Source organism: Micromys minutus (assembly GCF_963924665.1).
Source record: "Micromys minutus genome assembly, chromosome: 16".
NCBI lineage: Eukaryota > Metazoa > Chordata > Mammalia > Rodentia > Muridae > Micromys > Micromys minutus.
Genome location: NC_137985.1, coordinates 50320253 through 50334784, shown reverse-complemented (window position 1 = coordinate 50334784; position 14532 = coordinate 50320253). Strand labels below are relative to the sequence as shown.

Here is a 14532-nt window from a genome sequence, read left to right as displayed (position 1 = left end):
AATAATTTACCCCTGATGACCAGGTATCAGACCAGCCTGCACATGGGCAGTCAGGTAAAGTGGACAATACTGTCTTGATGTGAACTATACTTATAATCCACTCAACCAATTGATAATACTGTTTGGGTTTGCTTGGTTTTTACTGTCCTCATTTATGTCCAATCTAATCCACAATGCCCTGCTTGTGTTGTATTAATCCTTTTGTCCAAGCCCCTTAGAAACAGTAGAACACTGGGCTAATTGCTAGACATTTGGATATATAATGCAGGTGTTCTGAAAGCTACACACCTGTCTAAAAGCACTTTCTGAGCTATCTTCTATACGTTGTGACATACTGTTTGGTTTTCTCCTAGTAGTGTATAAAACAACTATATCATTACCATGTAACCAATGTCCATTTTCAGGCAAAACTGCTATGGTCCTCTGGCCCATAAACAGAGCTTGAAAGAATATAAACTGACCAAGCTGGGATTAATTAGTAGAGACTGTGCTTGTTCGTTCTAATCTCCAACTCAGAGTTTCCTCTATCTTTTCTAGTGATTTCTTTCTTGAACTCCTTGTTATATGGAAGTATGTTATTTGCTTTCTGCATATTAAGACATTATTAGTTTTCTTTTCTTTCAAACACTACCTTCTTTTATATCAAAAATGTTTTAATTAGTAAACATTTTATATGAAAATTATAATTAACGTAGTAATTTATAACTAGTCTAAGTTAAAAAACTATTTCAACTGCTCAAAAAGTGACACTTATCACTTTCTTTACACTGTTACTATTAAACAGGTTTTATCTTTTAAACAGTATGACCATCAGCATAGAATGAGAGTTATTACTTTTAAGCATCTGTCTCTCAAATTGAAGTGCTAGAAAATGTAAAAATTACACTTATCCATCTTTTTGTAGTTAACTATAATGGAGCTCTTTATTTCTTCCCTGATGTTTCTATTACCCTTTTTAAAAATGTGTTTGTGTGTATTACCTATTTCTGTGTGTATGTGAACACTTTAGTGCAATTCTAGGGAGAAGAGGATATCTAATTTTCCCCTAGAGTGTGAGCTGCCAGTGCTTGTGAGCCACTTAACATGGACACTGGGAACTGAACTCAGGTCCTCTTGAAAAGCAGCCAGTGCACTTAACTGCAGAGTCACCTCTCCAGGAAAAGCAGCCAGTGCACTTAACTGCTGAGTCACCTTTCCAGGCCAATACTATCATAGTAACCATTTCAACCACAATAACTCCCTTTCATATTTCCCATGGGGGGTGTGGTAGTTTGCACAGGAATAGTCCCCATAGGTTCATATGTTTGAATGCTTGTCATTAGGGGATTGGGCTACTTGACAGGGTTTAGGAGGTGTGGTCTTGTATAAGTACATGTGGCCTGGTTAGAGGAGTATGTCATTGATAGGAGAGGGACTCTCCAGTTTCAAATGTTCAAGTTAGGCCCAGTGTTTCTGTCTTCCTACTGCCTGTCCATCTGGATGTGGAACTCTTACCTAACTTCCTGGAATATGTCTGCCTGCTTACTGCCCGAATCCAGCCATAACAACAATGAACTAAACCTCTGAAGCCAACCCCAATTAAAGGGTGTCCTTTATAAGAATTGTTGTGGTCATGGTGTCTCTTCACAGCATTAGAACTTTGACTAAGACAGTGGGAAAGTCTACTAAAAATCAAGTTACTTGTGGTTTCCTAGGACTTCTTTTTGCTTTTGTTGTTGGGATATTTTGTTTTGTGTTTGAAACAGTCTCTAAATAGCCCTGGTTCTCCTGGAACTCACTATGTAGACTAAACTGGCCTGGAAAAGTCAGGTGAAAAGTAAGAACTAAAGTTTAAAAGCTGACTTTGAAGATTTGTTTACTCCTACCACATACAAGTTAATTTGGATCCACAGAAGAACAAGGAGGCACTTGTATAATCCTACTGAAAGGCATGTCTCAATTACATATAAATTAGAAGATTCTAACTATACACATTCCAAATGACCACGTGTGCCTATGAATTTGACCTCTTGCACAATATAAAATGAAGTCTCTCGTGGTTTAAAGAAAGAAGTACCAAAAAAATTATAAATTTCAAACTAGAAACTCAATAAACCGAGTTATCAAGTTAAGAAAAACAAAACAAAACCTGAATGAACAGAACATTCTTTAACAGGAAAAAAAAAGTGCTCTGACTTACAAAACTGGTCAACAGATAAGGTGATGGGGGCAGGAGACTCTATCTTATTACAAAGCCTGACCCAAACATTTTTGTTTCCTAATTTGCTTTTTTGTATTAAATTATGATTGAATTTATAGAAAAAAATATACAGATGGAGAAAATATTAAAATCAAATTCTGAATCATTATATGATTACCAGCTTGCATTATTATTCATAATTTAATCACACTGTGATTATTTTAATGAGAGTAGGCCCTGTATGCTCATATATTTGAATACTTGGTCTACAGTTGATGGAATTATCTGAGAAGAATTAGTAGGTGTGACCTTTTTGGAAGAGGTATCACTGGGGCTGGACTTCTGAGGTTTGAAAAACTCTTGCCAGGCCCAGTTTCACTGTCTGCCTGAATCTTTCAGATCAGATGTTAGCACTCAGATATTGCTCCAAGCACCATACTTGCCTACACCATAATGACCATGGATTAACCTCCAAAACTGTAAACAACCCCCAATTAAATGTTCACCTTTCTAAATAGCCTTGGTCATGGTGCTTCATCACACAATAGTGACCTTAACTAAGACACTTGTTATTCTTATCAATATCTATTAATGAAAATATAGCAACATACGCCCACATACATATAGAAACAGACACTTAAAGGAGTGTGTGATTTATCAGCTATGAAACATGATTACAGAGTATGACAAGTAAATAGAACAGAATAAAAAGCATTATCGTGGAAGAATACTAGCAAGATTGGCTTACCACTTTTTCTCTGAATATGTCTTTTCCCAGCTTCCCTGAAAGCAACCACAGCTCTGAAAAATGCTCGGAGAACTGCCCATCGGAAAACAGCTACAGGATCAATGCCAGTCATCCCAGAAACAAAAGCATTCCTGCTACTTCTCAGAAGAGCCACAATGTCTGGACGCATATGATCTGTATTTTTTTCCCGAAAATCCTATTAAAAAAGTGCCAATGTTATTTCTGAAAAAGACTTTTAAAATCAAGAAGATAGTAGATTTGAATGGTGGGTGGATAGAGATTATAGAACTGAATTCTATTCTGAGCAGTTATTTGGGCCAGGTACCTTCTAAAACGTGCCAGCTAATTCTAAAACGACTTTATGTAAATAGTGAATACTCTAATTTTATTATGGATTACTAGACAATTAATTTAAAGGGGTATTTGGTAAAATGGTAAGATAGCCTTGAAAAAAAACAGGAAAAAAGAGCACCTCACTTGTTCTTGATTGTGATCAGTGGACAGGTTAGACGAAAAGCAGTAAAGCTGGGGATAGAACATACTGGCAAAAACTGCAGGTGGAAGGAAAATAGGCAAATATCATAGTTAAGGTAGAGCTTGGTTTTACTTTGTCTCATTCAATGATAAAAAAGTTAGAAATGTAAAAGAACTGAATACTAGCCAGTTGGTATATAAATATTAGACCCTGCACAAAAAAAGAATGGTACACAAAAATGAAGTACCTTTGTTGTTTTTGATACCTATAATTTATAGTTTTCTATTATCAGCTACTTTCTAATACACTTCATTTATATTGTTTTGAAATAAAGCAGAACATTAGACTTAGTTGATTTTGTTTCAATTTTGGCAGGATTTCTTTCGTTTTGAGACAAGGTATCACTATGTGGCCCTGGCTGGTCCCAGAATGTATGGTGTAGAGTAAGGTTGGCCTTAAAATTACACAGATCCCAACCCTTCTGCCTTGGGAAGCACTGAGATTGAAAAAATGTGCCACCACTCCCAGAAGCTTTTGGGGTTTCTTTATGGTTCTTTTTATGGTGTTGACTTCTAATTTTTAGCATGTCCTTCTCATTCATTTAAGTTCAATTTGCACTATTACAAGTTTCTTGAGATGAAATCCTAATTTCTTCTCAAGCATTTGTCTTAAATGATTTAACTGGATTTTACAAACTTTAAAATACTTGGGTCTTAACTGTTCAGTTGAAAATACGCCTTATTAGAATGACAAGTAGTTTTAGTTGTGATTTTTTTTCTGGATTGATTCATCAACTAATTGGAAGAGTTTAGCTTAACGTTTAAATACATACCCTATGGTGTGTGCCCTGTAGCACAGCAAGTAGATTTGGCTATAGCTACTTTCATTTAGTTACAGCTTCTGGAGTCACTTAGAGCATCACACACTAGATGAGCACAATACCACAACTCCAATCTCAATTCCACACCTACTTTTTGTCTCTTTCTGCTCGATATAGTCTGAATCAAAGTTACTGGGTATAAATAACTTTTGGATTACTTTTTATCAACTGGACGTATATTTCATTGCAAAATATCCTTTTTATCTTCAGTAATATCTCTAGAATTTATCTAGTTTCTTTAATGAGCATATAATTTCACATTTTAGTCACCTTTAATTTAAATCTACTTGATAACATACATAAACATCACAGAAACAGATGTGTATACTATATGGTAAAAAGTCCTGGGCATTTGTATACCTGGTTCCCACTTGGTGATGCTGTTTGGGTAGGTTGAAGAGGTATGGTCTTGCTGAAGTATACCAATGTAGTCAGGTTGTGAGTTTAAAGACTCACTCCATTCCTTGTTCCAACACTCTGCTTTGTGTTTAGAATTCAAGATGTGAGCATCTCAGCTTCTTTCCTACCATAATGGACTTTGACTCTTCAAGAATGGTAAGACCGAATAAACTTTTTCTTCTATAAATTGTCTTGATCATGGTGTTTTACTAGCACACTAGAAGAGTAACTACAACATCATCTAACAACAGGCTCAAGACCAAGGAGTATACAGGGAAGGACCCATGGCCCCAGCTGCCTACGTAGCAGAGGATGGCTATGTCTGACATCAGTGGGAGTGGAGGCCCTTGTTTCCTGTGAAAGTCTGATGCCCCAGGGTAGGAAGATGCTGGAGAGGTGGGGTGGGAGAAGGTGGGTGGGTAGATGAGCACCCTCATAGAGGCAAAGGGGAGGGAGGAGAGGAGAGGGTGGATGTGCGATGAGAGGCTTGTGGGTGACTGGGAAGTGGGATATCATGTGAGATGTAAATGAATGTGATGATTAATAAAAAAAGATTTCTGCTTTGTTTTACTTTATAAATTTTATCTAAAATCTGCTTCTCACCTGTGTATTCCATCTCAGATATGGTACCTCAAATAGATTCAATTACTTGCCACCATAAAATATTAATTTATAACACCTATAAAGTATATGGAGATCTCCACACTATACCTTATATAAAATCTTCCCCCTTTCTATTGCTACTCTTGTGGCTCAATTTAACATTTCACCTCGATTTAAAAGGAGAAGGGCTTTAAGAAGGAGAGTTGATAAATTCTAAGAATCCAGTTATACTGGCTGGTTTTTGTGTCAACCTGACACAAGCTGGAGTTATCACAGAGAAAGGAGTCTCAGTTGAGGAAATGCCTCCATGAGATCCAGCTGTAAGGCATTTTCTCAACTAGTGATCAAGGGGGGAGGGCCCAGCCCATTGTGGGTGGTGCCATCCCTGGGTTGGGAGACCTGGGTTCTATAAGAAAGCAGGCTGAGCATGCCAGGGGAAGCAAGCCAGTAAGTAACATCCCTCCATGGCCTCTGCATCAGCTCCTGCTTCCTGACCTGCTTGAGTTCCTCTGCATCAAGCTCCTGACTTCCTCTGGTGATGAACAGTGATGTGGAAGTGAAAGCTGAATAAATCCTTTCCTCCCCAACTTGCTTCTTGGTCATGATGTTTGTTCAGGAATAGAAACCCCGACTAAGACACCAGCTTGCCCTCTCTGCTGTCCTTAAAAACACAATCTGCTTTTATAGTTTCACGGTTCCTATAATAATTTCAACAAAAACCTACACTCCAGTAGTGAGGTTGGTAGTAGACACCTGTAACTTAAACACTCTAACAGAAGTTAGACACACTACGGTAACTTCACTAACTGTATGGCTTGTACAGGAACTCCTGAATTCTATTAAAAACAAAACACCTAAGCTCCTTTAATGTGGCCTAGAAATCCTTCAGACTTACCCTGCTGTCTGCTCTTGGAATTCACTAAACATCTCACTCGTCCTTAATAGTCTTATCTCACTGACCTTTCATACACTAACTCAACATATTTAACTCCTTTCTTACTTTATAGCCTAGAATTCACTATCTCAACTCACCAGTGTAACATTTCCTTTAGTTCCTCTTAAAATAAAAGTCCTTGTAAATATACAAATTATAAGGTAATTACTTGATTACTTTAACTCACAGAAAAATTTATAGTACATACCTAGAAATATATGATATGCATATGATATATATATACTTACAAATCTGTCTAACTTTATCACTATATAATTGCAAATATTGAACAGGGAACTGACATGGTATTTAATAAATAATTATTTAAAAATGAATCAGTAAATGTTTAAATAATTAATTAGGGCATCTACCACAGCTAGACACAGTGACACATCTGTGTAATCCTAGGCACTTCAGATAAGAGGCAGGAGAATTAGGATTTCAAGGACATCCTCTGCTACACAGAAAATCTGAGACTGTCTTAAGTAAGCTACATGAAACTGTCTCAAAAACAAAAAACAAAAGTCAATGAGTCATTAACTTTTTTATATCATTTCATTACTACATTACAAGGAAACTAAGTATCCTAAGTGGCAAGTTTAAACTTCCCACGATTTAAGAGTTAACCATCTCATCAGTTACATAAAATACATGGAAGAGTTAATATTAATACACCAAGTAAGAATGACACCTCACACTGTCTAATGGTGCTCCGTACAGAAGCTTCTAAAAGACTGTTATGAGTGTCATTAAAGGAAAACAAATGAATTATGAGGATAAACAATGAGTTTGAGACACACAGACACTATCTGCTCTAGATTTTAAAAGTTCACTAAAATAGCCTAACAGATCTATCTACAGAAGGAAACCAGCAGAAATATTATCTAAAATGGTAATACACTGAGAAGTAGATCTCAATTATAGTTCTATCCTTACAAAAGGTCTCCATAGCCTCCAAAAACTACAAGAAAGTATGCCATAGACAGTAATGATACATCTCGGGGAAGAGCTGGGGGTATAGGTCCGAAAACAATGTTTACATGCACAGAACTGTCAAAGAACAACAAATTTTTATAATACATACTTCTTCTCTAGAGCCATATTGGATAAGAAATGCACTGACCTTTACTCCATATTTTACTTTTCCAGCATAATGTTTTATGATAAAAGCAGGCTCCATCACAGCTGGAAATTCAATGTAAGAATTCTCTTCATGTTGATGTTTAAATTTGTCAAGTAATGTTTGATTTGTAGCCTGTGGAAAGCTGAATTGAAGAAAATAAATTATGAGAAAGATGTAGTCTTTACTAAAAGCATAATATTAAAGTGCATTATGCTGTCTAATATACTATACAGTAAGGAAGAGCTTTTACCAACAGTATCTAATCAGAGTCCTTTCTTTTTTTGGCAGGGGTGGGGGATGAGATTGATTGGAGTGAGGCTTACTGTGTAGCCTTGGCTGGTCTGAAACTTGGAAGGTAGACCAGGCTGGCCATGAACTCCCAGGGATCCACCTGCCTCTGTCTCCTGAGTACTGAGTTTAAAGGTATGTGCTACCATACCCAAGTAATATCAAACTCTTGTAGCAAGCTAAACAACTGAGGTTCCTATTCTATAGATGAGGAGTCAAGACTTTACAGTTAGCCTGAGGAATTAGCTCAAGTCACTTGGGAATAAGTTACACTGTGCAGAAATACTGGACAGCCCAAAGAAAAATGAAAACCAAAATCATACATATTCTTTGGGGTCAATGATCTTTCAAAAAGGAAATAATCGCTGGTTCTTCACTAAATCCTTAAAGTACATACTATTGTTCTTATTTTCTCATACATTAATAAGGAATAACTTTCTTATCAATATCAATTACTGTGTTAAAATGCTGAAAACATACTTAGAGATTTTAGTGGAACTCAGAAAATCAGAATGTTGAATAGTTTCCCATGGAAATGAGGACCTCTACTGGAAACTGGGTTTAATAATTTTTCTTAAGTTAAAAAAATAATTTTCATGCCCAGAAACTTCCTATAAAGCTGAGTTTAAAGACCATAGGTTAATTTATCTGGGAGGACATTACAAAACACTGATTCAGATTGTTGATAGATACTGTTGATAACTTTTTTCTCATACTCAGAGTGAGAATCAGCACCAAAAAAATAAAATAAAATAAAATAAAAATCAGACCAGACAGATTTGATAAATGTGTAATTCAGGCAAAAAAAAAAAAAAAAAAAAAAAAATCACATTTCAAGTTAAAGCAAAGAAATATTTGGCTCCAAGTGGATTACCTGGAGATAACTGGGCATTGCAGGAACTGGTTAGCTTCCAGGACACTGAGGCTCAAGAGTGTAGAAGAGGTCATAATGCCTTATTCAAACAGGGCTTCCTACAAAACTGTTTCCTCAAGAATCATTTGCCCATGACTGCTGTCCAAGTACTACAGCCAAGGATAAGAGGAAACTTTCCAACAGGAAAGTTTGCACCAAATGCAGTTTTTAGTGTCACCCACATAACAAAGGTTTTGCAAACATACAAAACACGAATTGTAGGATTGTGAGAGATTCTACCAGAAGGTTAGGGAGGCCAGGGAGACCATGCAGAGTCAGAAACGTACAGAGGGCTATAAGTGGGCCCAAGCTGCAATGGAGAATCTAGGAATCTGGAGATGCCAAAAACATGAAAGATCTCCAAGGAATGCCATAAAGGTAGAGATGCTCAAGCACATGAGAGTTCAGATTATACCACCATGTGACTTGGTTAATATATATGAATGTGCAAATTTTAATGTTGCCCTAGTGGGTTCCAGTTTCAGCTTGGCCTGGACTCTCCTCCTATGTTCTCATCTTTCCCTTCTGAATGGAAATGTTGATCCTGTACTTGTCCTGAACACTATATGTAAAATACTATCCTGTCCTAGAAACATATAGGCTCACTCCAAAACTCTAGACAGGATTATAAATTCTGACTGTCTGAAGAAGCAGCCATGGCTCTACACTACTGTCACCAATTCTAATCCTGCTTGTTTCAAGTCACAAAGCCTATTTATCACAATAAAATTCCCTTTAAACAGTGTTTTGTGTGGTGATCCTATTTAGAAAACCATATAGATAATGAAGGTGGGAATAGTGAGCAATTCCAAACTCCAGCCTATGAAAACCAGCATTTGCAAACTACAGCTCACGTAGAATGTTCTGCTCTCCTAGTAAGACAGTCATCTTACTGTCTTAAGTAACCATTTATTTACTTCTTAACCTTCAGGATAATTTAAAAGTATGATAAATTTTTCTTTCTTTGAAAAGGAGAAAAAGATTCTAAAAAAGTGAGGTAGATATAAGTAAAAAGGCTCCTCCAAGGTCCTGTATTCAACAAACACTAACACAGGGCTAGAGGTTGCTCAGTGGTTAGAGCACTGGCTGCTCTTCCAGAGGTCCTGAGTTCAATTCCCAGAAACCACATGGTGGCTCACAGCCATCTGTAATGTGACTTAATGCCCTCATGTCACATACATGGAGTAGAGAACTCCTATACATAAAATAAGTAAACACATCTTTTTTGAAAATACACACATACATATGTGTTGTTGTTATTGTTGTTTTGGGTTATAGGGGGAACTGTTAAAAAGGTGTTTCTGAAATTATTATTCATTTTAAATCAAGTATATTTCCTTTATAAACCTTAATTCAAAGGCTAAGATATAAGATCATTCAGTGGGTAAAAAGTATCTGCTTCCAAGCCTTCATATTATCCTTTGATCTCCATATAAACACAAATGTGCAACACACACACACTTCACCTTCAGATAAAATGAATAAATACAACTCAAATTAAAGGCTGAGTGAATTATTGCATCCCTACACTGCCAGCACTCAGGAAGCAAGGGCATGAAGATCTCAACTTCAAGAGCAGACCAGACTATGTAACAAGACCCTGTCTAAGGGGTACAAAAAAGGAAAAGCTGCAGGGCGGGGGTGGGGGAAGTCTTTTTTAAAAATGTGAATCAGGATGTGGCCAGTGTCAAGTTTCCCATTATCCAGTGGGTGGATCTACATCCATGCATATTTGGGCCGAATTACTTAGACTTAGTGGATAATGAAAACAGAACAATAGCTAAGTGTATGCTCCTATGATTCCAGCACCTGGGAGACAGAGGCAGTGGATCTTCCATGCCAACGAAAAAAAAAGTGGAAGAGGACAGGACATGAAATTTGGACTGTTGGAAAGAGTTGGAAGGGAAAGAAGGGTAGATGTGAGCATATTTCATTGCATATATGTATGAAATTCTCAAGAATAAAGAAATGCTTATCAAAAGATTTAACATCAAATTTTGTAAGAGTAATCTGGGAAATAATTGTTCAAGAGTAAAACACAATCTATTACAGAAAATGTATTATTTTCTCCAGACACATACAGTAATCCCATAAATCTTTATTAGAAAGAATACTTACCCTTACTTAGATATAAGCTGGACGGTGGTGCATGCTTCTAAAGCTAGCACTGAGGAGTCTAAGAATAAGAACCGCTGTGAGTCTGAGACTACCCTGGGGCAGTAGCAGTCCTAGTTCCAACCTGGCCACAGTTACACAGTGAAGCTCTGTCACAAACAAAGGTGAAGCACTCAAAAAGCACAATGGTCAAATATGAAACTGAAAAGCACTATACTCACTTGCTTTCTTCATCCAAAAGATGGAGGAGTCCTGTTGGTTTTTTGCTAATAAGATTTATACAACAAGTATTATCAATATAATCTATGTTGTGCCAACTGATTCCCTCAGTTCTATATTCTTCCTGGAAAAAAAAGGAAATATCAACTTATTTATCTTGCAGAAAATAATAGCATCTGACAAAGTTTCAAGTAGGCTGCAGCTACATGTGGTTTTATCTGAATCAACTGATGGATTATACTGACCAACATGTCTGTCTCCGTACAAGTACCACAGTTTTTGTTATTATGACTCTTTACTCTAACTTGAAATCAGGTATAGTGGTATCTTCTGCATCATTTTTTATGATCAGAACCATTATGGCTACTTGGGGTCTTTTGCTCTTCCTTTTGTGAGGAGTGGATGATGGTGTCTGCACTTCTGACACCAGTATTCCTTCTGCTAACTCACGATCATGGAACCCCCTGCATTTGTGAGCTGCTCCGGCTTGTCATCTGCTTACACTAATGTGACCACCACACTGTCTCAATCAAAATGCAGACTATAAAACAGTTATGAAAATAACTCAAAAGTTTAAGCAGGAAGGTAACTAAATATCTCCATACTCACTTGCTCCAACTTAAAGATATGCTGATTAAAGTAGTGCTGTAAACGTTCATTAGCAAAATTAATACAAAACTGTTCAAAACTATTGTTTTCATAATCTTCAAACCCAAAAATATCTAGAACACCAATGGATAAAGTCTGTAAAACAAGAGAAATTTAATTTAAAAAGAAGTCTCAAATTTACTTACATTACAAGTAATAAAATATTCCTTTCAACAACAGTTCTGGTTCTGTCCAATATTCAAATAAAATACAGAGTAATCTGTTAATCACTAATTCAAGTCACCAATAAAACCACTGTAACAGAAAAATATACTTCCTTCTAATTTTACAAGCATATCTGGGGGCAAGAGAGATGACTCAGTGATTAAGAAAACATACTGCTTTTGCAAAGGACCCACGTTCTTTACCAAAAATCATAGTGACCAAAGCTTCAGGGAATCTGATACATCAGGCCTTTGTGGGCACTGAATGCACACCCACCTCCCATACACATACATACATGCATATGTAACTTAAAAATAATTATTAAGTTTAGAAATACTAACTGCAATGATACCCATATAATGTTAGAAATATTTTTAAATATATGGATATTTATAAATCATTGGACTTAAAACTGAATTTTTTGGGAAAGTAACTTATTAACAGATGGTAAAATATGAAAAATAGCAATCAGATCAAATTTTATTTTCCTGTCACAGTGATTATCATATGATAATTTATCAGTGTTTAACAGCTTTTCTCAAATTTTAAAGTAAGAATTAGTTGTCAAGAACTGATTAAAGAGATTAAATGTTTAGAGGTAAGGGAGACAACGGAGACATCACCACCTTAACTAATCAACAGCAGTGTGCCGTAAGTCTTCAACTATCTCAGAACTCATAATTTAGGGTCTTAAAGACAAGAGGCAAATTAACCTGAAGTAAGCTTTGTTTCCGCTATAAATATTTCTTTAATAATACAAATTTGAACATATGTAATTTCTGCAGTACGGTATCAAAATACACAAAGTACAGGGTGAGCTATTATCTTAATTTGAGAAAGCCAAGAAATCCCAAATAAACTCAAACATTCTTAAGTCCTATGAGGGAACAGAAACAACAGGTATGAGAAAATCAAAGTTACATAAGCTAAAAAACAGCGGGATAAAAGTATTTCTGGTTATGAGAAGAAAACTATACAATTCTTCTTAATTTGATATCAACAACAATTAATTTTGCAATCAGTAGAAAATTAGCAGGTACACAAGATACCTCAGCAGGTCTTTACTGTAGTTGACACCAAACTTGACAACCTGAATTCTAGCTGCAGAATCCACCTAATATAAAGAGAGAACTGGCTCCAAGAAGTTGGCCTCTGAACTCCAGGCAGACACAATCAATCAGTCAGTCAGTCAGTCAGTCAATCAACATAAAGAAAAAAAAAACACTCTAGGATCAGAGGCAAGAGGAATGTGAGTCAAAGCCAACATAATCATCACAGGGACACTATGTCAAAAACATAAATAATGTTGAAAACCCTCATTAGCTCTAAAAGAGAATTAATTAAACCCTTAACCCACCTCACCCCACCCTACCGCATCACAGCTGGTGCTGACAGACACAGTAAGCAAACTAGTATGATGAACATAAAGGACACTCTGAAAATGTATCAAGAGTTTTACTTAATTCTGACTACTGAAAAATCTACATACATAGAGGAAAATAAATGTTCTTCACAAATAAGTTCATTGAATAATAAGACTGAGATTTAATTTTGTAACTATGGAACTACTTGAACTATAAAAAAATTTAAGAAGAGAAGCTGGAGAGATGGCTCAGAGGTTAAGAGCACTAACTGCTCTCCTAGAGGCCTTAAGTTCAATCCCAGCAACCACATGGTGGCTCACAACAAACTGTGATAATTTCCAGTGCCCTCTTCTGATGAAGACAGCAACCTTGTAGTTGTATACATAAAATAAATCTTTTTTTTTAATGTAAGAATAATTTTACCTTCAGCCAGTAGGATTAAACAATAAAGGTAACATATTAAGCATGCTAAGCAAACTGGGCAATAAGTCTATTAAATTAAAATGGACCTGAAATTATTAAAGCTATAGGTATATAATCCATCACATTAAAAAGCGGTCCAAAGGCAGGAGGGGTAGCATATATCTGTAATTCCACCACTCAGAGGGAGAAGCAGGAGACTGGTCAAGTCATGCCTGAAGTGCAGTATCTTTACTTAAAAAGTCAAACAAATAAAAGGCAGGCATGATGACACGCGCCTTTACTCCCAGCACTCAGGAGGTAAAAACAGTAGATCTGTTAGTTTGAGACCAGTCTGGCTTACACAGTGAGCTCCCAGACATCTAAAACTATGTGGAAAGAACCTGTTTCAAAAAATAGCAAAAAAAAAAAAAAAAAAAAAAAAGTTCCAATATAAAATAAATTCTAAAAATATAATAGTAAATATTTTATAAACTTGGGTTACAAGAAGCCTCTTACGTAAGTAAATGCACAAGTGAAACATGGTACAATGACAGAAACAGATAAAACTTATAGCACGAATAAATATTTGAAAAGTAACTAAGAGAGAAAACAGTATACATCAAACAAAATCTCCAAAATGTTTACAATAGCGCATCAAAAAAAAAAAAAAAAAACAGTAGAAAGATAAAATAAAATACAGCTGAGACATAAAGAAACAATGCAGAGGAGAAACAAGACTAAGAAAAGCATGACATGTGTTCGGCTTTCATTCCCAAGAAGAAGGGCAACAAATGGAACAGAAAGATAGTTTCTCTCATTAGATCATCTGAGGTACAAAGCACATTAAGTATTATAATCACACACAAACATACACACACACACACACACACACACACACACACACACACACACACCACATAGGCTTTCTCTGTGTAGTCCTCATTATCCTGAACTCTCTGTCAGTTGACGGGCTGGCTGGCCTCAAACCCAGAGATCAACTTGCCCTCTGTCTTCCAAGTGCTGGGATTAAAAGTGTGAGCCATCATGCCCAACTAGTATTACACAATTATTAAAAAT

The 14532-nt window shown here is 36.3% G+C and overlaps 1 protein-coding gene across 1 annotated transcript in view; it reads right to left on the bottom strand.

Moving 5' to 3' along the window:
- Positions 1-14532, bottom strand: part of MYO9A (myosin IXA) — a 158315-nt gene that overhangs the window by 86187 nt on the left and 57596 nt on the right. Inside the window, exons 11-14 of the mRNA XM_080929818.1 lie at positions 11486-11620; positions 10879-11000; positions 7342-7483; positions 2928-3123 (exon numbers count right to left, since the gene is read on the bottom strand). Of these exons, the coding sequence (XP_080785944.1) occupies positions 2928-3123; positions 7342-7483; positions 10879-11000; positions 11486-11620 (595 nt within the window). The remainder of the gene's footprint in view (positions 1-2927; positions 3124-7341; positions 7484-10878; positions 11001-11485; positions 11621-14532) is intronic.